At 37.7% G+C, this 25,097-nt stretch overlaps 2 protein-coding genes across 2 annotated transcripts in view; both read right to left on the reverse strand.

The window, feature by feature from the left end:
- Positions 1–3,503: 3,503 nt before the first annotated feature.
- Positions 3,504–25,097, reverse strand: part of LOC134838866 (ATP synthase subunit alpha, mitochondrial-like) — a 494,565-nt gene continuing 472,971 nt past the window's right edge. The window contains exons 2-7 of the mRNA XM_063854159.1: positions 10,269–10,315; positions 9,691–10,089; positions 9,166–9,481; positions 5,987–6,363; positions 4,148–4,498; positions 3,504–3,791 (exon numbers count right to left, since the gene is read on the reverse strand). Coding sequence (XP_063710229.1) covers positions 3,648–3,791; positions 4,148–4,498; positions 5,987–6,363; positions 9,166–9,481; positions 9,691–10,089; positions 10,269–10,304 — 1,623 coding nt within the window. The 5' untranslated portion in view covers positions 10,305–10,315 and the 3' untranslated portion in view covers positions 3,504–3,647. The remainder of the gene's footprint in view (positions 3,792–4,147; positions 4,499–5,986; positions 6,364–9,165; positions 9,482–9,690; positions 10,090–10,268; positions 10,316–25,097) is intronic.
- On the reverse strand, positions 10,384–15,230 carry LOC134838867 (pygopus homolog 2-like). The gene is made up of 2 exons (XM_063854160.1): positions 15,007–15,230; positions 10,384–12,400 (listed from the first exon to the last, which is right to left on the reverse strand). Exon 2 carries the CDS (start codon positions 11,448–11,450, stop codon positions 10,452–10,454), a length of 999 nt encoding a protein of 332 aa, XP_063710230.1. The 5' UTR covers positions 11,451–12,400; positions 15,007–15,230; the 3' UTR covers positions 10,384–10,451.

A 25,097-nucleotide genomic window follows, 5' to 3' on the forward strand; every position in this document is an offset into this window, starting at 1 on the left:
CTACAAGATAAACAAACAAGGCTTAATTAGTTATTAAGTTCCGAAGCGACATTCGTCTTTGAAATTTATTAGCAAGAACTTTTTTTATATGCCTGAACTTTTTTTGCAAAAACTTTAGAGAGTTCTTTAGTTGCATGCCAACTGCCTGCTTTTTTCAAGCTTCATTTTCATATCGTGGCCCGAATCAATAGATGCTATCTGACTAATGCACTTTGTGACAATGCCGATACCGAAAACGATATAGAAAAAAGGTAACGACAAAAGCAGGCCTTTGTTTGATTTCCAAACTCCATTTAATATATGACTGACCAATTTCATTGCAGTTTTTTTGTTAAAAAAAACGATTTCTTTTTGGAACAAAAACAGCAATTATACCTCGTGTAGAAACCTTAAAAAATCACACACAAGAAGTGAGGTTGCCGCAGTTACGTGCATTTTCACAACATGTGTTTTTTTAGCCTTTTCAATTATGAACTGATATTTTTTCATCCAGTCAAATAGTTATCGACACAATACCCAATAGCTCGCCTTAATCAAAACTTGAATGACTTGAATCGGAATAATTCAACGCTTACCTGATATTTTAACTGGTTCCAAAAATTTCGTCGAGTTGAAAAAGGAAACACAATTAATCCGTTACTTTCATCTAAATTCAGGGGCATCACATTAGCCTATTTCAAAACGTCCAGCAACGATTTTAGCATATATTAGCATATACTTCAATAACACAGACAACAGCAGGTTTTAAAAATGTATAAGAACAAGGAAACAAAAAATGAATAAAAAAGTTTGCGAGAAAATAAATCAAGTTGAACCTCTGTGAAGCTCAAGAAAATTTCATGATTGACACTTTTTGATGCAATCAAATCAAATAAGAAAAGTTGATCATTTGGTAAGTTGAGTTCTTCGGGGAAATCTTGACGTTATAACTTTTCAAACTAGAAATTGATCACGGTTTGTCGCGACTTTCCGCCTTGGTAATTAGGGAGCGAAATTTTCCTAACTTTTAGCAGATGAGTCTTAAATGATCCTAAAACTTGCATATTTATTTAAGTACATTCCTTAATTTTTTAATAGGCATGAATGCACAGCTGTAGTTTTAAGAGCATGTTAGGACTGTTCTGGAAAACCGGCAAACAAAAATCACCAAGATCTAAATTAGTGGAACCCATTTCGTTCTTGTACACTAAAATTTAGCCAACACAATTGGAAACTTTTCCATGAAAGCAACATAACAAAAAAAACATACTGACCTGAAAAAAAAAAAGACATCCGAATACAAAGTTCCTCCCCATTTCCAACAAGCAACATTGGCATATAGTCAACACAGCTGGAAAAGAGACAATGAACGCTAATAAATAGAGATAGTGTTTTGTTTTTTGAAAATCTTATATTGAGGAAAAAATTAAATAGACTTAGAACTCTTTAAATTTTAAGAAGAATTTTTTATTGAAAACTTTTGGATTAAATTAACCCTATATGACAAAACTGGATCAAAATTGAAATATTCATTTCGCTGGGAAATCTGATAATAAACTCGACTACATTTTTCTGACTACATTTTGAAATCTGACTACATTTTTCTTGACCTTCATGATGGAAGGCCGGGAGAAAGACCTGCCTCGGCGATCAACCGGACTTGAAACTGCTGCAGACGGCCCCCGAGAACGTGCTGAAGTTTGTTCAGAAGACTGGGCTTTCCTAGCCCCCTATTTCAAGATAAAAGGCAGTCACACACAACACAACAACAACATGACCTTCGCGTTTTCGTTGTTCGATAGAAAAGTTTGCTTTTCTTTTAACAAAGGAAATAAACTGAACTTCTGGCGAAACAGTAATTTTGAGCCTAAACAAATGTTAGTTTTTACTGGAAAAAAATTTGAAGCGACCAAATTAAGAGTTTTAAATAAGCGCATCGACTGTTGAAAATTGTCCCTAAGGCTCTACCATCTTCATGAACAATTTAGGATTGACGCTTTCTTGACGCAATTAACCTAATTTGAGAAAATTGGATTAATAGGCAATTTCTTTATTGCGCTGGGAAATCTCTCAATTAAAGTCCACTTTCGAAACTAAGTCGATTAAGTGTTTCGTGACCTTTACACTTTTTCTGTTCGATAGTGAAGCTTGAATCTTTTTTACAACGGAATTGGATTGAACTTACAAAGAAATCACAAGTCAAACTAAAGAAATCGAAACTAAGGGTGATTTTTTTTTGAAAAAATCTATCACGACCTACAAAAGAGTCCTTCACGACGTTCATTGACACTTATAAACTGAATTTAAGCGTATGGCGTCGGGATGAAAGAAAAATGAATACTTATCATACACAGAGGCGAAGTTGCACTTCGCATATAAAAGCAAAAAGATGCACGATAACGCTAATAACAGACACAAGCTAATTACGACGCATTAGCAGTACCAGTCAATTTGAAAAAAAAAATTTACCAATTGCACATGCCTCAATTTATAGAGCGGACGCATTTTAGCTAGTATACGAAAAAACATTTAAAACATCCGACCCTGGCCAGGTTCGACCCTTCTATTTTGTTGCGGGTCTCCTCGCTACCTCTACGCTACAGATCAATGCTACCTTGAAGCTAAATTGCTATTTGTAATACAAAACTGCTCGTATCAGGGCCAAACCCTGAATCTTCTGATTGCCTTTTTAAGTCTATGGAGCAGTTATAACATGAAAAAATTAAATGTTTATTGAAGTAAAATGAATTTTTTTTAAATTCAAGATTTTTGTGAAAATCAATCCCCCACACAAAGTGATAACTTCCGCTCCTAGTAACAAATCAATTATGGCAAATAAACTTCCTTCAACCATTTTGGAACGATTTCTAAGACGGATTAAATCTCCGCTTACGCGTTAATAGCACGAAATTTATCTCGCATTAATTTTCCCAGATTGACCAAAAGGGTAACTTTTAAACCTCCATAATTTTGCAAAAAATGATCACAGGTGAAATATATTTGCAAATTTAAGCTCAAGACCACAATACCTTTTGAATGATACAAACAAATTCTGTCAAAAATGGCTAGTTAAAAAGTCGAAATTTGTCTGAAAAAAAAACCACCCCGAGCACAAATATTCCGTTACGAAAGTCGGAACAATAAGAGTCTTTGTTAATATCCTTAGCATTGGCTGTACTTAATAGCTGGTTATTGATCAAAATGAACACATTTTATTGCAACAATATTTGCGTCGCAACAATATTTGTGTCTTCGGTTGGAAAAAAAAGAGCTCATACTATAACTTGTGTAAACATAACTACTGAATTTACCTGTATTTCATTTGAGCATTCTAAATTTCGTATATTTGTCAAGCTTTTAGCGTTGTATTTCTGCTATTTGTCAAATTAACCCGTCGAAAAAAAAACTAACAAATTCTCACTCCTGTTGTGAACTCTAATTAAGTTCAATTGTTTTTTGTGTGCTTCAACTTCAATCATCCATCAAATTCTTCAATTCTTAAGACAGTTTATAAGAAAAAAACATAGTTATCAAATGTTAATTCAAGTTTCCATGTTACAATTTAGTGGATCACATCTATATAGACATCCAGTTTTCGTTGTGAGTCCGCATTATTCAGTTGTGAGTCGCGTCTAGGGCGTTACTTGATCCATATTCATAATCACTATTTAATCCTGTGCAGGGTCGAATGACTCCATGAAAGATTCTACTATCGACTTCAGCTTTGTCTCCAGCTCTTCAGTCAAGCTACCAGTCCCTTTCAATTTGCTCAAGAAATCTTGCTGAGCTGACGTAATATGTGCCATGAATTTCTAAACGTACATATTATTACTACACATACTTAACACCAAATTGTTGGCAATATCTTTTTCGATCAACGAATCTGAACGAAGCTAATTAACCTATAATTGCTCATTTTGCCTTCAGAACGCATTTTTTCATTATTTCAAAGCTCACAAAAAAACATTTTAAAAAATCTGTTTAACCTACAAAACCCATTTTTTGACCAAAAAAACTCATTAATTTTACAGATATCAATTTCCATTTTTCAAAAAATTTCCATTATTTTTTTTACGCACAGCGAGGTATTTAACTAATAGTTATATATAGTCAAAAATTTCCCAAAAAAAAACTTTTTTCATTTAGTAGAGAGCCGGGTTAGTTTTACCTTTTCAAACTTGGTAATATGACTTGGCTCCATTTTGTCCAAATATCCCCTCACTCCAGTGTAGATGACAGCCACTTGTGTCTCGATACTCATCGGCACATACTGGCCCTGTTTAAGCAACTCAGTCAGTCTAGTTCCCCTGTTCAACAAATTCTGTGTGGCCTGGTCCAGATCAGATCCGAATTGGGCGAAGGCTGCCACTTCTCGGTACTGAGCCAGTTCGAGTTTCATGGATCCTGCCACTTGTTTCATGGCTTTGGTCTGGGCGGCAGACCCTACACGTGATACGGACAGACCGACGTTGATGGCTGGTCGGATACCTTTGTAGAACAATTCCGTCTCTAAGAAGATCTAAAAACAAACAGCCCAGCCTCAGATTGAGATTTGCTTTAAAAACAGAGTCAACGCAGACGGAAAAGAGTCAATGAACGCAAGGAAACAGAAAAAAGACAGATTTTTTTAAAAAAAAAAACTCAATTTTCGAATTTCAAAGAAAAAACAGACGGACATAAAGCTCTTTAGAACAATCATGACTGACAATTTTTTCAAAGAATTAACCCAATTTGATAAAACTGGATCAAGAGGTGAAATTTTTAGTTCGCTGGGAAATCTGATAACTAAACTGCACTTTTAGAAAATGAACGTCGATCACGTTTTTCGTGACCTGTACACTTTTGCTATTCGATAGTGCAGTTTGCCTTCCTTTTAGCCAAAGAAATGAACTCAACCTTTAAAAAAAAAAAGTAAAATGGTCAAAAATCAAATTTTGAGAGCCTTCACTATGTTCGCGACTCTTAAAGAAGACCTCCTCGGCAGCAAAACTTTGTGAAATCAAGAAACCTTAAAGCTTCCCAGTAAGGTAAAACAATGCTGTTTCTAGTAACACGTTTAAAACATTGAAAAAGAGCTCAATGTATTTTTCATAAAACTGTTTTGTTTTAACTGCGAGCATGCTCTTTACAAAACTGGAACTTCAATATCATGTTACATTTTGCTCTTGCTGCAGTTTAATAGCAAACCATAATATAATTAGTCCGTGCTTTATCTGCATTGAATATCCAGTAGATAGTTATTGAACGAATGACTCTTTTGCATAACTCGAATACGATTTACTTTTATATTAAAAGAAGATAAAAATCTCAAGGCCCAGCCACTAAATCTTTCAGGAATGAGACATACATTTTGAACTGTGCAATTGCTTTGCTTTTAGTAGGAGCTGCTTCGACGAAAATGAACTTAAATTATGTACATGCCGTTTCGCTGCATACATAGTACTTAATTACAGTGGGATATTCCGAAATTTTATTTGAGAGGAATTCATTTTTTCTATAAAATTTCGAAGTATATCACCCATGTTTGTTTGAATTTGCCAAATACCCTATTTAACTACCATTTTAGAAGTTTTTCTGCAATAATTAGCCAAAAATTGATTTTCCTGGTCCGAAGATATTATAAATTCATCATTTCATCTTAGTTAACTTTTTTAAAAGTGAAACTCGACAAAAATTAAAATAACAAATTATTTTCAATTATTAAGCAACGTAAATTGAAGCTCTGTTTCTTACTGTCGATTTGATAATCAAACAGGTACTAAAAACATATCAAGTCAAGAAAAAATCATGAAAATATACTTCAGGGTTTTCACAGGGTTTTAAACAAAAATTAGTTACTCTGATTCAAATCTTGTCAATTAAAACAACAGAATCCATGGCATGCATTACTGATCCAAAACGGCAACGCGTCGCTAAAAAGCCTACAAGTGCACGTGGGTCACTGTTAATTCTAACCGTTAAAGGCTGAAAATAACCTTGACCAATTTGTTCATCAACAAATTCTCACCTGTCCGTCAGTGATGGAGATCACGTTAGTTGGGATGTAAGCCGACACGTCTCCGGCCTGGGTCTCAATCACCGGAAGAGCAGTTAGGGATCCTCCTCCGTTTGTGTCATTCATCTTTGCCGCTCTCTCCAACAGTCTCGAGTGCAGGTAGAACACATCACCAGGGTAGGCCTCTCGTCCTGGGGGTCTTCGGAGCAGCAGGGACATCTGTCGGTACGCCACAGCCTGCTTGGACAGATCGTCGTAGATGATGAGGCCATGTTTGCCGTTGTCTCGGAAGTATTCTCCCATCGCACAGCCCGAATAGGGTGCAATATACTGGAGGGGAGCGGCGTCTGAGGCAGTTGCCGAGACGATGATCGAGTACTGCATGGCCCCTGAAACAAAAAAAAACAAAAATGAGGACCACAATTTAGACTTTTAACAAGCTTCAACACAGAAGTGAAGCTGCGTTTCGCAAACACTAGCGAGAACACAAATAAGCAGCTTTATAATGTGAAATAAGAAAAAAAACGTCAACAAAAGCTTTGAAATTCAACAACTTTTGCTGTGGCGGATTCGCTTCTATGACCAGGAGATTTACAGTCCCCTGTCCTCCCATCTGCGCCACGGGCCATACTAACAATAGCCACAAATAAAGCAGCTACATATGCTAATATATTGCCACTGCGATGCAGAAAAAGTGACACGGAATACAAATGGACACAGTTTTTCAGGCAATAAATTGGAAAGCATAAAGCCAAATGATGCATTTCAAAAATTAGCGATATGAATTGAGTTGGAACTCAATTGAGTTGGAATTGAGTTGTTTGTTTGAAACAAAAAATTTTTTTTTCGTTTCATTTGATGAATTAAAAATGCATCAATTTGTTACTTTATTACTGATCGATTGTCAAAGCACATTATCAAAACGCCAATAAAATGCCACGAAAAATGCATCAATATTTGCGTCTTAGGTTGGAAAAAAATAGTCGTAACAAGTGAAATGACGTTATCCGTATTGATGTGTAAGACGCATTACGAAAAACTTAAGGCAAAACTTCTAGGAATCCGAATGTTGTCTTTATACAGAAAAACTAAAACCGAAAAATCAAATTTAATTAAGGATAGCTTGTTGCGACATAGAAGGTTCCGGATCTAATCTTATAAACGCTACATAAAAGATTTTTCAAATTTTATTTCATTTTTTTTTGTGCGTGGTATGATAAGAATCTGAACAAAAACTAGTTTTAAGGCATTTCCGATATTCATAGCAAAATAAGCATGGAAAACAATTTTTTGGCTTACAGCTTGTTTTATCGTCCCAAAGAAAAAAAATTTGGCTTACTGCTGATTTGCGACGATACTTCTATTATAAGCCTCCTCGCTAGCTTTACTCACTCGAAACTATATGAAATAAACAGAAACTCAAACCGGTTTTTCTCGACACTGGGAAAACTTTTTTGAAGTTTTTTAGCTTCGTTCGAATCAAAAAGGCTTCCAATATGATATACCTTTCAAAACACACAGATGAAAATTTGCGTGGAAAACAAAGAAAAACTAAACACACCCGAAAATAAAGTTCCTCCCCAATTTTAATTGCAAGGATAAAATAATCAAGACATTCACAAAATCAAAACAGAGCTTTAAAATGCAAGAAAATACAAAAAACTAAATCAGCTTTCAAAAAGGAAAAGCTACCTATGGTATTTATCCCCGCCTTACTGAGTTGTAGTCTTATGCCATCACAGCAAAGCTATGGAACCCAATAAACATTTAGCAAAAAATGCACCAAAAGTCCATGCACTAAAATAAACGAAACAAAATTACCTAATTCGAAAAACTGGAGCGTTAGGATAAGTTTTTATTCCGCTTATCTAAAAATTAAATTCCACATTCGAAAGTACATTTTGATCTCATTTCCTCTTTCGTAACTGGAGAACGAATTTTGACTGCATCTAGCAAATGAACTTCAATTAAACTCTAAGTACCCAGATACATTAGGGCATTCATAAATTCCTTAACATGCATGAATGCATTTATACATTCATTAGCAAATTCTAAGCCCTATAGACACAGAGGCGAAGCGGAACTTAGCAACACTTGCGATACAACAATTATAGGATGAGTGAACCATGGCTCTAAAAAGTTAGCAAACAGAACTTCGAATTAAGTCACAATTGAAGAAGGAAGTGTAAAAACAAGAAAAACAAAAAAGCATTTTTTTTGTGTTTGAATTTTTCAAGTTATTCAAAATAATTCTAGTGGCGTTGAACTAGGCCATTCAAAAAACTACCCAAAGCCCTATGATTATACATACAATATTCTGATTTCTAGATATAGCATGAGTAGTAACTAGTACACGGTAGTTAAATTTGAATTTTCGTAAAATTGAGCATGTCAGTAGCATAAGTGATTCAATTAGTTTTGTTAAACTAGTTGTTAACCAGAAAAAAGTATATATTCCAATTTAATAACGCTTGCTGATCGCAAGCGTAAAAATTGGTTTTTTAATGCTTGTCTGGAATACGGGTAATTTTAAGGACAAAGACTGAGAACCCTAACTGCCAGTCCTAGATAAGCATTAAAAAAGTCAAATTCATTAAGCGGATACTGAGCAGACCTTGGGTTGACGACTGTTGAACCAAAAAAAGCTGAGCTATAAACATTTTGAACCATAAAAATTACCCGAAAAAAACGGAGCTTCAAAACATTTGGAGCCAGAAAAAAAAATCATTCGTTTTACTAACCCTACACTTTCTAAGCACAATGAATTTTAAAAAACGTGCGACCTTCAAACGGCGAATTATGAGCCAGCTAAACAGATGCATCAGCCGAAACATTTAAGTCATAAAAACAAAGTGAAAAAAAATTAACCGATAATAATTCGATTGGAACGGCCATTTAAAATCCAAACATGCTCAAAAATTATCCATTGACAGACATTCTGTTCTGTTGCTATCAGCACAGCCGTGCTAACTGATTCAATTGATTTTAAAATAGTTGTTAACCCAAAAAATTCTATATTTCGATTTTCGATTTGACAACCCTTGCTAAATGCAAGCTCAATAAGAGCAGCCTGAACTAAGCTCAGAGACTCTTAAAAAAGATTGATCAAAAATTAGACCAAATCATTTTGAACCTTATTAAGTGGCCAACCGGCTCTCCCCCCCCCCCCCCAAGAGATAGTATCTTGTTACCTGCGTCCGTCAATCTCTTCACCAGTTGGGCTACTGTACTTCTCTTCTGTCCAATGGCCACATAGATACAGTACAGCTTCTTCTTCTCATCATCTCCGTCGTTAAACCTCTTCTGGTTGATAATGGTGTCAATGGCAACTGCAGTTTTTCCGGTCTGTCGATCTCCGATGATCAACTCTCGCTGGCCTCGACCGATGGGCACCAGACTGTCTACGGCTTTGATGCCCGTCTGCATGGGTTCTTTCACTGAGATCCTAGGGATGATGCCAGGCGCTTTCAAGTTCACTCGTCGCCTCAGTTTGGAGTTAATCGGACCCTAGAGTAACGAATATTGGAATTATTTCTATGCAAGCATCATATGCAGCGTTGTCAATCTTACAAACGAGCAAAGGCGAAGGTGACCAAATCGCAAAATCGAGCCAAGACAAAAGCCGAGCTAACTTCATTGCTTTCGATTTAAGATTCAGCCCAGAAAATTTCAACTATTTTCATGATTTTATGATGATAATTGCTTGAATAACTGACCTTTCCATCAATAGGCTGTCCCAGTGCGTCAACAACGCGACCCAGCAACTCTGGTCCGACAGGTACATCAACGATGGCTCCAGTCCTCTTAACAACATCGCCTTCCTTGATGAGCTTGTCATTTCCCAAAACCACAATACCTACATTGTCCGGTTCCAAGTTCAAGGCCATTCCCTTCAAACCTGAAGAGAACTCCACCATCTCTTCAGCTTGCACGTTGTTTAGGCCATACACACGTGCGATTCCGTCTCCGATGGAGAGCACACGTCCGATTTCTTCTACATCGACCTTCTCCTTGTGTCCGGCTATTCTCTGTTCCAGAATAGCTGACACCTCGGCCGAACGGAGACGTGAGGTCGTCGAAAAGTTTCGCAGAGCTAGCGAGGTGTTGGCATTCGACTGCAAAAAATGGGTAGCTATTTTACAGATAAGCCGAAAGCTAAATTATTATCTAAGTTTCATTTTTTTTCATAAACTTTGAAACCACGAATGTGTTTCTCGGTAGCATTCGTGCCTTTCATCTCGCCCTCGAAACCGATAGAATTGTATGATAGATTGAATAATAAAGGAATACTTACAGCTCTGACAACCCTTGAAAACGCTTTGGAGGCCATTTGCAATTTCTGAAATGAGTAAACAATTGTTCAAAAGCAAAACATTTAACTTTTCAAATTCAAAACAAAAAACGACAACTGAGGTTAACTAATGATATCATTCAACTATATTGCACAAACTAAACATCTACATATAACACTACGGCTCTACGCAGCAGGAACTGCACTGATTTGAGTTGCGGTCCGATTCAATCCCTGATGCTGCTGAGAAACAGGCCCCGGCGCTTGCAATGTTTTAATCAGGGGGATCTGTCTGCTCGATATACAGTAGTCACATACCCATTCCACGTTGCTTTCTTTTCTGAACAATTCGTACGCATTCTTTGACAGACCCGCACACATTCTGTGGTATGCATTGCTGCTACATCCGCTTAAACATGTGAGTCTATCATCACCTTCAAGTATATCTTGCCTGCAGATTGCACAAATGGCTATATTAAGGTGAGTGATTGGTGCATTAACATTCGATGTCACGGGTGCTGCTTGTAGATTCGATGCACTCATTGGATTATTCGCGAACATCGTCGAATTGCTTGAATTACTTTGTCGGCTAGTTGAAATTTGAGAAAACTGATTGTTTCTGTTATCGTGAGTGTTTTTATTTGCAGCATTAGATTTACTAGAACTTTTTGGGTTAGATTTTGATTCCAATGAAGCTCCACCTTTATCGCCAGACTTTTGAACTGACGGTGACGAAGGGTGCATTTGGCCTGGCTGCGTTAGATTGACCGCAGATTCTGAAAAGGATGATCGGATGGGACTACTTGCCGATGACTTCATGAAGGGAGACTTTAATGGATCACCGTTATATCCAGTTTGAGGGCCCATATCTGGCTGCCCCATTTGGTTCGGATACGGTACATTTGGATACGCAAACTGTCTGGGACCTGGGATCCCAGGTGAAGATCCTTGTCCAGTGTACATTTGTACATGATTAGAATTTGACATATATCCTCCCGGTAATCTAGGAGGTCCATAACTATTCCCCATTGGGTCGAAATTCGATGCGGCGTTTTGAGGATAGTTGAAAAAAGATGAAACTTGTTGAGTACTCCCTCCTCCACCGCCTGGTATGTCAAAATCAGTCTCAAAGGGATTCTTAGCAACTAGATCTTCTTTAGGAGTTGGAGGTTGCATTCCAGTCATAGCAGAAACCAAAACTAAACACAGCGGTTCTGAAATTAGAAAGCCTCGAATTATTTTGACGATACAAAATACAGCGCGGTCATGTGTTGAATTGTGTCAGCTTTGCTAGCTAAAAACTCAAATTACATGCAACTCAAGGTAGAGGAGGCACATTGGAATCAATTGCATTTCCAACAGTCTAGACTTTGGTTTTCATCTGCAAATTACTACAAAAACATGTACCTCATTTTTATTGTTACATGAGTTAAGGACATATGTAATTCAGCGACTACTTTAACTTTCGCCGTGAGTGCCCAAAAATGCTATTTGAATCTTAATTTCTTATTCTTCTTTTTAACATACTGGACTTAAAATAATCTATGCACATAGACCACCTCATTTGTCCTATAACTTTCGCGCTAATCTAATGCTGCAACCTTTGATACAAAATCCTGTGGCGTTTCTACAAAGTCATAATAACAAAAAAGTCTGTTTAAGAACAATTTCATCAACATTTAATGAACAAATTTATATACGCCCAACTGCAAACTTTTTTTCTGTTCACATTGTCCGATTCTTACGAAAATTGGCATGCTGACTAACTACGCTATGACATACACTATTGGTCTCGATACATAACCACTAAATGTCCATTTTTTTTGAGCAAATAGAAGATACTTAGACTCTTACCCCCTTAAGCTTCCCAAGCCCAGCAACAATAGCGAACAATTTCCGAATAAAATTAACCTTTTTTCACTTCACAAAAGCTTAGAGAAAACGCTGAGAAAGTCAAATGACAACCATTTTGGCTTGGGTAAGTCTTCCTCTCGTCTGCTACCTCTACACGATAACGTAGCCTCATCAGTAGGATCATGAACCACTTCAAGCAAAACTTTCTGGCTCACGAGGATGGAACATACAATGATACGATGACACTTTGATTTGCTTCTGCACATGATCAGAGCTACACTCTATGAAACAATCAAAATTTGATTTCGAGTATTTACCAGTTGTCTGAAATTGTCAGTTTTCACAATCTGCATTAAATTTTCCCTATCTTTCGAACAAGCGAAAAAAGAAATTCCAGCGATTTGAAATATTTCCAGTATAGTGGAAATTTTTCGTGTGAAAATTTTTACTATGCACGACTGTTTCTTATCATTTTCCGCAGTTTGGCAAATAATTGTGGATGGTGAAAAATGGCAGTTACAGACCGTCAATAAACAAATTTTGATGATTTAATAGAGACTAGCTCTGATCATTTGCTCTTGGTGCACGGAATTCTAGTTTATACTTGACAGAAGCGAAGCTGAAGCTTCGAGAATATGAGCGAGAAAACGGCAAGATTCGGATGCACAAAAGCTTTAAAGTGCACAAAAACTCAATCTTGCTTGTAATAATTTGGATTGAAAGAAACTAAAGGCCGCCACACTAACTTTGCATGTATTGAATGAGACTATATTGAACCAAATTGCGTATAAATTATGCATTTCGAAAATCTCGCGAAATATATTGAGAGTTGAAAAATTTCTGAAATTGGAATTTATTAATACTAACTACCGTGTAACTCACCTAGGTGCTTCAAGCAGATTATATAATACATAAACCAACGAAAGGCTTGCAACCGTAGCAAAAAACGGGGGCATCCTACAACGCTTTTGATAAAAAAACTTCAAAAAGTTCTTATTAAACTAAAAAGGTCAAATCTCCAAAAAGACCGGGTTTCAGATCTGCGTTTTTTGAGCTTCATTTAGAGTGAAATGCGTTGAAAAGTCATATTTCGAGCTCAGATATAAACTTCCTGAGAGTTTCTTGACAGAGCCCCGTAAAATAGTGATGAGAATTTCAAGCCTCTGAGAAAACACTGAGATCACCCCATCATACGGTTGAACTAAAAGATTTCGGAAAGCTATTTTTAAATCATGTTTTTGGTTTTTTTTTATTGAAAAACATCATGTCTTAGAATCTAAAACGATTTTAGCACTCACATTCGCAGGAAAGCTTTGCAACCCCACAGACTATACTGGCAGCATCCAGCTATAGGGTTGCAAAATTCCAATTTTGTCAAACTTATATTTCTCAGTTTTAAAAACTTTTGAACGAATAAGAAAAACGTCATATCTCGGAAAATAAAAGCATTTAACCAGTCAAATTTGGAAAAGAAAATTACAATCCTTGAGAGTTCCCTCAATGCACCCAACTACGAGGTTAATTCTTGAAATTTTTTAAACTCAATTCTTCTGAAAAAGTAAAAAAAAAATCATGAAAAACGTCATATCTCAAAAGCTACAAGGAATTGAGCAGCCATAATAAAAAACATGGCAAGGTAGTAAAGTCCGCATTTAACTATACAATAGAGTAGATAGAGAAAACAGCGTCGCATTACAATTGCATGCGCAGAAAATTCAATTTTTCATTGAAAATTTTTCACTGATTTCAAAATAATCTAAATGTTTGAACTTGATCATTTCAAATTCTTGTAGATTGTTATACACTAGAATCAAAAAGCAGGTTTTCTATGAAATGAAATCCTTCTAGAATGAAACAAGAAAACAATTTCAAACGAATAACGCGCATGGTTTTGAACAACGTCGAAAAATGGCACAACGATCTACAATGAAAGAAACAAGAGCACTAGTTTAGAAGTGTGGTCCCGCCGTTTAAGATGAGACCCTATTAAAAGCTCGTTTAGAAAACTAACTCGCCAGATCACACCTGAGTACTTCAAGAAGACAAAACCAAAAGGAAATCGTGATATGACTTCTTTGTCAGGTTTGCCACTTATGTTGTCTATAAAAAGGAATTATCAAAAAAGCAAATCACTGAAACTAATTTACATTAGTGGACAAACTAGAGATCATTTGCTGTCGGCCGATGTTAAGGTAGGTTTTTACTCTCTAAAAAACCCAAGTTTAAAGACCATGTTGGCCAATATTTACTTCGAGTTTTAAAAAAAAAGATTTACATCGATCGACAGCAATTGATCATGATTGCCCACTTAAATACCTCCGGGTTTGAAAAAACTAGTTTTGACTACCCTCTCAAATACCTCCGGGATTGAAAAAGCCAGTTTTAATCATCCGCACTAAGTTTTGTATCGTAATGAACTCTTACTCGAATAAGCTGAGTAAAAAAGTTGTTCATGCGGCGTGCAACATTATCAGCGAGAAAATTGAAATAGTTGGTGTGACAACTTTACTAAGTCAACCGTTTCTTACAAATTCACGCGTTATGAAAAACTTAGTGCGGATGATGAAAACTGACGGAAAAATCTGGTAAATGCTTCAAATTAAAAATTGTGACTTTCAGAAAGGGAAACTCAGATAATTTGCTGTCAGCCGAAGTAAAAATTTAAGCCAAAAAATTCACTTAATTACTTAATTTATAAGTCACTTAAAAACAGACATTTAACTGACCCAAAACCTCAATTTGCAGTAAATTTTGTCCACTAGTGTAGAAACTACTTTTAAAACTTTTACGTGGGACCATTGGTAGTTATACGACACCAAATTTTATACCGAGGTTTTTTAACGGGACCATACTTCAAAAAAGTCCCGAAATCAGATATAAATTTCACCTTTCCCGACCAATAGTAAATGCAGATACCAGAACAGCAACTCAAGGATCAATTAATCGAAAGGATTGAAAAACTTATTCTTCTGAACATTTGCAAAGTTTTCCCTAAAGTTCATTATATCGCTTCCCATTGACAATAATAGTTCTTTTCTGGAAGCACGCGCCTGTTTCTTATTTATTTATAATAGACTGTCAAGGCTTTCTAGGGTTCTGCCAGGAGTTGAAGTAATTAATTATTTTAGCAATAAGTCAATTTCCATTGTAACGACACGGAAGAAAAACTCCGATTTTGAAAAACGAAAAATTGTAACTAAAAAAGAATTCTCCATAAAACTTGACTTTTTGAAAAAAGGATTCATTCAAATGAGAAAATAACGGAGAACACATTGCTCTGAAAATTAACTTGAACACTTTAGTTCGATGAAAAAATAGCATCAGAAATATTACCCATACACGATAATTAGATTGTTTGAATAAGGTGATGTTTTCATATGAATTTAAATAAACCACACAAATCTTTTCATGACTTTCCACTCAGCCCCCAAGCAAAAAACAGCCCCTTAATTGCAAAAACACAAGTTATCGATGTTTTCAATAAGAAGTTTTGTATCAGGAGGCTCAGAAAATATAACAAGAAAGACTCATATTTACCTTAAAAAAATTAATGCAAAGGTTCATAATTGTGTTGCAGTCAAAACTTCAAACAAAATTAGAAATGTATAAAAAATTGGATAACATTTATTTAATTTCCTAACAGGAAACTTTTTGTTTTTTAAGCTTTTAATTCGTCGTTCTAATGTGAAACTCAATTTTGAAAAAGCACAACCCAGAAAATCGTGTTTGGCTTTCCCTCGAGGCAGCAAACTTTTGGCATATTTTTATGTCTCGACATTTATTTAAATGGATGATTGATAAATTATGATATGAGAATGTAAAATCGTCACTTTAAAGGTTTTCGCACAATTTGTGCATCGTTTTGGTTTTTCAAATGAAATATAAAAAAATTATCATAATTTTTGTTTGACGTATAGATATTGATGATTAACAGTAACAATTGAAAATCCGACCTCAGCCAATAATGTGTTACATTCGCCCGGAAGTACATACCAATGGAAAAAAAGCTGGATTCTGAAATGACGGGCTAGCGTATAAGTACAGCTTCACATGCTTTTAACCGTCTCTATGTAACATTCGCCCGGAAGATACATATCGACGGATAACAAAACTAAGTCTTAAGACGACTGGCTAGCGTCTAAACAGAGCTTTGCATGCTTTTCACCGTCTCTACCAAGCCAGTACTTTTCGGTGGTCTTTCCTACATCGGGTCGACAAAAACGTTACTGCTCTCCGGCTTCGACCAGAACGCTCAAATTAACTGAATTACATGCAAAAATAGTGAGCTCATGGCTGGGTCTCAGTATCCCCAGACCACGAGGTCACTCCTAAAAACAGGGCTACTACTTATCATATTACTATTGTTTTTGTTCAGTAGATAAAAATCATCATCTCCATCGAAGATGGATCAACCCTTTCCCCCCTACTTCTAGCTCCTCATTCTTGTCAAAACGAATTAAGATCTTAATTAAATTCAAGTCAGGACATGACGGATGCTAAAATTCAATATAAGTTCATAAAAGTCCACGTCCCGAGACCCTTCCGGATTCTTGAATCCGGTGAATCAAGCTTCTTAATATCCAGTTCACAATAACTCGGAAGGCTGGGTTTTACCCTTCACCGTTGCTCGCAACGGCCTTGCAACTATTGTAACAGCACAATAGTTGCAACTCGGAACGTCCTCTGCTGCTCGGTAGTTCGTTGTTGTTTTTTAGTCTCGATTTTCGTACTGTTCGTAATCGCAGATAAAGTTGTTTTGTTTCTTTCTGCTATTTTAGCTAAAATGGCCGTCTCTGACGTTTCTCAGAAATATGACGTCATAATTCGAATTTTTAAAAATTAGAATTCCAGAATCTTCTAGCCTTCACCGTTTGGCTAATCGTTCAAATAACGTCCTTATCCGTTCTAAATCGCCAATCCGGAAGGCTTGCTGCTAAAATACCGAATTCTGCAGAGACTGCATTTTGGCCATTCTGGTCGAATGTCACATACTCCCCGGACAGTCCGGTCAATGTCCTCATTGAATCGCGCAATGTTCTAAGTGGTTACAGTGTCATCGAACAGAATTTACAAAATGCACGAAATTACTTTTACCTACGTCACATCGACTCACTGCAGAATATAAATGGCATCATACTACATCACTATAGCCTTCAAATTCTTTCATTAATCTGCACATTGAGGATATGACTTAAGATAAAACATATTTTCTGACTTCCAGTGTCAATATCCCGATTGAAACTTTTTCTCCTAGATTTAAAAGGTGTTGGCTTGCAGGACAGTCCTGCCAACCAACAAGCTAAAATTATCCTACTATGCTCCTTCCCTTCGGAAATCTTGCTTGTTTATTGTCCTGAATATTAAAACTAAGAAACTTTGTGGTTAGAAAGAACAATGCAACAACCTCCCTCCTCAAGAAGTTACTCAATTTTTTCATGTCACCACAAAGTTATCAGTCTTCCTAAGTGATTAAAAACAATCATGCAGGCTGGAATATTTAAATATACTCTTCCCTCAAGCCTCTCTAAATAAATAATAAGTGAGTGTCTCTAAAGCCACTTCAACTAAAACCAAAATGCAAATTTATAAATGCAACAATTTCCAAACTCAACTTAAATGTTTCAGTTTTCAATTACAACTTGGTTGCTTGGTTTCTCACTTGAGTTTTTCACACACATAAAACAATTCTGAGTTTTAACTTTTCTTCATCATCCCTTTGTTCTCTTCTTTTTTCGTCGTTTAGAAGTTCTAAAACTTCTAAATTCTTCTAATTTTCTTTCTTGTTGCCTCTTGTTTTCTCGACCATTCATCAATGCTCCATTTCCTCCTCCTGTGACGCTGACTCTGCACTCTCGGTCTCCGTGTCTTGTAGCACGTCATTGACTATCCTGACGCTGTTGGAAGCCGTCCTCCAACACTTCTGCTCTTCCACCCTCTGTTTACAGCAAGGTAGGGGATCCACGTTTGATTCTCTGTTTCTACAGAAGCTGTTGTGGAGACACAACGCCACGTTTCTTTCCAAATCTTCTTTCAGCATCTCTGCCCTCTCACTTCCACTACGCTCGCTCGTCCTGGAAATTCTTTTCACAGCGGTGGTCACTGCATTCCGATGGGTCACGAAAGCTCGCTTGAAAGCTCCTGCCCCAATGTCCAGCTGATATTCACTGTACACTCTGCCATGTTTCGACATATGCTTTTTCGCATACTCGTACAACCATGCAGTCATGTTAGCTCTGAACCATGGCATCAATCGTTTTCTTGCCCATATCTTCTTCACTTCCATCGGAATGTTTAGAACTTTGCACATTGTCTCAAAAAGATCTAAATCTTTTAGACAATCTAATTTCTGCAATTGTTCTCTCGTCGGTGCCTCCTGTCTATTATTTTCTCTCACATGAGCTTCCAGCCATCGTATCGCCATCATAACTCCCACTATCACTATTGTTATGGGCTGTGATGAATCTGGTAAACCCATGGAGAGCAGCTCTCCAGAGTCCCAGATCAACACCAGATTACTACGCTTGGGATACCACCAGGTCTGCAGCAAGCAGTGGCAAGGAAACTCGTCATGTGTCAACATGATGCTCCTCCAATTCCGTTTTCCCGAAGCTTCCAGCAATGGCTCCACTTCCATCATCACTCGGTGGATCTCATCATTCTCATCTACTGCATTGTAATCTGTGACAGTTGATCCTCTCTGTTTCTGTTTTTCAAAGTCACTGAAGTTCCCGCTCACATATCCCATGAACTTCTTTCCTAGTATTGACTCCAACTCCTCTTTGGTTCTTTCTGGAACTGCTGAGAAAATCTTACACAGTAACTCGTAAGACTTTTCAGACATTCTTGCCAACCTCACACACTTCGGCACTGAAAAGGCTTGATCCACAATCGTTCTTGTACTCTTCACATCCACAGCTACGAAATGTACAGGATACTTGCTCTTGCACATTGGAGCCAACATTGAACCCACCAAATATCGTGCTCCTGATGGTCTACAAAAAGTTTCGCTGTGTCTGATGTTCATCTCCGTTTCGATTGCTTCCCTCCATTTTCCTATATACTTCTGCTCAGTCTGCAGAACTCCTGGGAATACTTCTACGCTGATGGCTGTGACCATCTCATGTTTCTGTTCTAGATTCAATAGTGACTCTAAAGAACCAAACATGCTGTAGAATCCTAGTGCTGTCACTAGATTCACATCGGTTCCTCCATGGCAATCTGCTATCAGTTCCGTTTCCGTTCTTGCTTTCATCACTACATTTCCAAACAATACCGTCAACTGCTTGTGTTGTTTCTCCAGGGTTTTCACACAGTCTAGACTTCCACAAACGTGACCCTCTAGTCCACAGACTTCCGCCAGACAGCTACCAGGTTTGACCCAGTCTTCTGGTCCCCAGCCAGGCAACTCCACTCTATCTTCTCCGTTGCTCTTAGAGGCTGTTGTCATCACATTATATATGATGTTGAGGTCACGCAGGTTACAGTCCACATTCAGTTCCCTCTGTATGTCCTGTGTCGCCCGTAATATTGAGTCAGCGTTGGGACTAGGACACCACGATGGCTTCATCAATTCCCACACTGCCATCAAGCTCGTTCTCAGTAATTCATCTGAGAATCCCAACCCAAATTCCACTCTCTTGTCGGATTTTGGTACTGAAGGTGCAGTCACCTCTTCTTCCAAGACCAATCCCAATTTGGCCTGTGGATTGTTAACGCTCTTAGTCGTCACAATTCTGGACGTCCAGAATCTTAGTAACACCGCCTGCTCATAATCAAAGAAGCAATCACGTATGTCTTCACTCAGGAAAGGATTGTATGCCATCCCTATAATCCCGGATACATAGCTATATGACTTCTTCTTGATCGGTCCACAGTATTCACTGGATTTCGGCAATGCTCCCATAGATTCTTTAGTGAGCCTCAACTCCTTGTTTGAGAATCTCCTGATCTCGTCTATCTTTTTCATGGGTTCCAATTCTTCAGGTTCTTTCATGTTCACCCTCATCGGTTTACTTTGCTGCATATCCAGCATTGCTAGCAAGAACATGGCTTTCGTTCGCTCATCGCCTTCCCTCAACATTTTAACACAAGTGTTTAATGCAGGTACTGAAATCTGCTCTATCAGGAATCGAATGAAACAGAGAGCGTCTCTCCGCTTTGCACACGCTACTGCTGCTCCCTCCTGGACTATCAGATCCCTCAGATTTGTCATAAGGAACACCTTTTCTTCTTTTGACCTCTTTCTTTCTTCTGAGTCATATTCTTCACGAGTCAGTCCCATCATGCACCAGGCGAACCTGAGTTGTAACTCTGTCCTTACGTAAGGTACTGCCACGAGAGCATGTATTCTTGGCGTAGTCCTAATTTCTTCTTCAAAATACCTCAATACTACTGCTTTCCATGGAAGGCTCACTAACTGCTCGATCGTCTCCGCCTCTACGTCAGACGACGCCAAAGTTCCATACGCCTTCTGCTTGAGGGTGGTGCCTTGCAACATCATTTCCAGATAACCCTCCATGGCCTTTTCGTCTTCCAGGGCCACTACATACCCTCTAGCCGAGTTCCGGTATTCCAACATCTCCATGTATCCACCGGTGGGTTCATCTATCGACACTGTCTTCGACACTGTTAGTCGGTTGTATTCCACTGGTGTCAGTTGTCCTGCAACACTCCCTTTTCCATGATTCATGGGAGATGGTTTGAAGTCCCTCATTTTACTCTCTCCACATTGACTGAGTATTTCCATTTCTAAAGTTGCTCCAGTCAGAGTGCGGTCACTCCTTTTGGATTTATAACCGGTTGACTTTAACCCCGCCATGAGAATGGGTGGCACCATCGCTATATCAGTTAATATTCTATCTGTGCCAGACAATTGATAATCACCTTGCCCCAAATCCATGACTTCCTCGACTCGTTTTCTTTTCGCTGAGTTACCAGCTTTCATCGATATTTCCGAATCCACTTTCGTCTTTCCAATCCTCCTCGGCATCACTCTGCTGCCTAACTTCATTTTCATCGCATTGATTTTATCAATCACCATTTTCGATCGCATCGTTCCTCTCCTGGTCCTTGACAGGTACACCACCTCTCCTTCATTATCCTGCGGTGTTATCTTGATGGGAGAATTCGCCTCACTCTCATCAGTGGCTGAGTCGATCAATAACTCACTCAGTCTCCCTTCACACTCATCAAGCTTGTCAAGCACTTCTCTCATCAAGGGTTGATTGAGACCTGTTTTGAGAATGGACTGGGTCCCATAGCTCTGAATCACAGTCCAGACTTCTTCCATGAACGCCACTCTGTCCAGCTTACATCCCGTCCTACTCTCGTGGTCTCGGTGATGTACTTCCCATTCTTCTTCGGGTAGCGTTCCCAAGAAAGGTACTCTGGCTGAGGCCTCTATTCTTCTCCTCCGAGGTGATTCCATGAGGATTCTCTGATCGTTATTTCTTGTATTGCCAGGAGAGCTGCTCTCCGGTAAATTCCGTTTCATCTCCTCAAAGGCTGACGGAGGTTCCAGTGTCGAGATGCCTTCATCCGCTGGCTCAGTCGTTTCCAACGTGTCTGCATTATTCTCAAGATCACTGAAGATATTGAAATCCAGGCTGGATGTTCCTCCTGTCGATGCCCTGTCGTCCTCCCCACCAGCTTGATCGTGTTGCATGGGTTCTTCCGTCTGACGGTTTCCACCCTGTCCGTCATCTCCTTCTGACTTGTCCCCATTCGAGTTCGATGGTCCTTATTTGTCATCATCAGCTTCTTCCTGGAATCTCGGTATGAGCAATGTACCGGCTGATTTATCTTCCTCTTCTCCATGGACCACTTTGGTTTCTTCGCAGCCGAAGTCTCGTTCGATCAGCCGACGATAGATCGCATCTACCATCGGTCCTACATATGCCTCTGCCAGGTCCATCAATTCATCCAGGTTGAAATTGTCCATACTGTTCTTTCCAAGTTTGATTTGATTTCGATTTCAAGTTTTGACTCAAGTGAGCAATTAAATGATCAATCAGGATCTAGAAAAGAAATCACGAATGTCACACTTGTCAATTTCACCCTAACATACATCGTTAAAATTTGCTTAAAGACAGTTCAGATAAAAAGATATTTATCCTAAAATTTATTAAAATCAATTGGTTTCTAAAATTTTGGAATTCGACCTAAGATTGGACAGTCCAAACTTTGGATCTATTCCCAAGATCGTCATTTAGTTGTTCATGGTCACTAACCCCTACTTACCCATGATCTTAATAACCTAACACATAACATAACATAAAATAACATAACATGACACACATATCACATATTACATGTAACTCGGTCTTTGGCCTAACACCCTCTCGCTCATCACTCAGCCTATACTTAAGTAATATTTCTTATGTAGATACACTTGTATGTTCGTATCAGAGAATATCACGTGTACAAGCGCGTATAATTCCCGAGGATGCAGTCTTCCTCTATTTGGATCGTACACTGGAAGCGAAAGCTCCTTCACGTCCATTTCCACAAGGAAGTCCCTCAGCCTCGTCAAAGACAAGACTAGATTTTCTGGGTCCACGTGCTGCTTCTCTGTCGCCCTCGTTACCAAGAAGCATAAGTACTTTCCCGGTATCTGCGACACCGCCGGGGGTAAGGCTGCTACGCCCCCTATCCCTGGTCTTTGCTTCCAAAGGAATTCCACGTTTTTATATTCCCTCTTAAAATCTGCCGCTAGCGCCGTCCTAAAACTCATGTCTGCGGTGATAGCTACCGCACATGTTCTGTTTGTGAGTATGAAATCACTGTCTGTTAGTATTATGTTACTAGAATATTCATTTGGTTTTTTTCAAACGATTTTAGCACTCACATTCGCAGGAAAGCTTTGCAACCCCACAGACTATACTGGCAGCATCCAGCTATAGGGTTGCAAAATTCCAATTTTGTCAAACTTATATTTCTCAGTTTTAAAAACTTTTGAACGAATAAGAAAAACGTCATATCTCGGAAAATAAAAGCATTTAACCAGTCAAATTTGGAAAAGAAAATTACAATCCTTGAGAGTTCCCTCAATGCACCCAACTACGAGGTTAATTCTTGAAATTTTTTAAACTCAATTCTTCTGAAAAAGTAAAAAAAAAATCATGAAAAACGTCATATCTCAAAAGCTACAAGGAATTGAGCAGCCATAATAAAAAACATGGCAAGGTAGTAAAGTCCGCATTTAACTATACAATAGAGTAGATAGAGAAAACAGCGTCGCATTACAATTGCATGCGCAGAAAATTCAATTTTTCATTGAAAATTTTTCACTGATTTCAAAATAATCTAAATGTTTGAACTTGATCATTTCAAATTCTTGTAGATTGTTATACACTAGAATCAAAAAGCAGGTTTTCTATGAAATGAAATCCTTCTAGAATGAAACAAGAAAACAATTTCAAACGAATAACGCGCATGGTTTTGAACAACGTCGAAAAATGGCACAACGATCTACAATGAAAGAAACAAGAGCACTAGTTTAGAAGTGTGGTCCCGCCGTTTAAGATGAGACCCTATTAAAAGCTCGTTTAGAAAACTAACTCGCCAGATCACACCTGAGTACTTCAAGAAGACAAAACCAAAAGGAAATCGTGATATGACTTCTTTGTCAGGTTTGCCACTTATGTTGTCTATAAAAAGGAATTATCAAAAAAGCAAATCACTGAAACTAATTTACATTAGTGGACAAACTAGAGATCATTTGCTGTCGGCCGATGTTAAGGTAGGTTTTTACTCTCTAAAAAACCCAAGTTTAAAGACCATGTTGGCCAATATTTACTTCGAGTTTTAAAAAAAAAGATTTACATCGATCGACAGCAATTGATCATGATTGCCCACTTAAATACCTCCGGGTTTGAAAAAACTAGTTTTGACTACCCTCTCAAATACCTCCGGGATTGAAAAAGCCAGTTTTAATCATCCGCACTAAGTTTTGTATCGTAATGAACTCTTACTCGAATAAGCTGAGTAAAAAAGTTGTTCATGCGGCGTGCAACATTATCAGCGAGAAAATTGAAATAGTTGGTGTGACAACTTTACTAAGTCAACCGTTTCTTACAAATTCACGCGTTATGAAAAACTTAGTGCGGATGATGAAAACTGACGGAAAAATCTGGTAAATGCTTCAAATTAAAAATTGTGACTTTCAGAAAGGGAAACTCAGATAATTTGCTGTCAGCCGAAGTAAAAATTTAAGCCAAAAAATTCACTTAATTACTTAATTTATAAGTCACTTAAAAACAGACATTTAACTGACCCAAAACCTCAATTTGCAGTAAATTTTGTCCACTAGTGTAGAAACTACTTTTAAAACTTTTACGTGGGACCATTGGTAGTTATACGACACCAAATTTTATACCGAGGTTTTTTAACGGGACCATACTTCAAAAAAGTCCCGAAATCAGATATAAATTTCACCTTTCCCGACCAATAGTAAATGCAGATACCAGAACAGCAACTCAAGGATCAATTAATCGAAAGGATTGAAAAACTTATTCTTCTGAACATTTGCAAAGTTTTCCCTAAAGTTCATTATATCGCTTCCCATTGACAATAATAGTTCTTTTCTGGAAGCACGCGCCTGTTTCTTATTTATTTATAATAGACTGTCAAGGCTTTCTAGGGTTCTGCCAGGAGTTGAAGTAATTAATTATTTTAGCAATAAGTCAATTTCCATTGTAACGACACGGAAGAAAAACTCCGATTTTGAAAAACGAAAAATTGTAACTAAAAAAGAATTCTCCATAAAACTTGACTTTTTGAAAAAAGGATTCATTCAAATGAGAAAATAACGGAGAACACATTGCTCTGAAAATTAACTTGAACACTTTAGTTCGATGAAAAAATAGCATCAGAAATATTACCCATACACGATAATTAGATTGTTTGAATAAGGTGATGTTTTCATATGAATTTAAATAAACCACACAAATCTTTTCATGACTTTCCACTCAGCCCCCA

This window comes from Symsagittifera roscoffensis, chromosome 2 (genome assembly GCF_963678635.1).
Source record: "Symsagittifera roscoffensis chromosome 2, txSymRosc1.1, whole genome shotgun sequence".
NCBI lineage: Eukaryota > Metazoa > Xenacoelomorpha > Acoela > Convolutidae > Symsagittifera > Symsagittifera roscoffensis.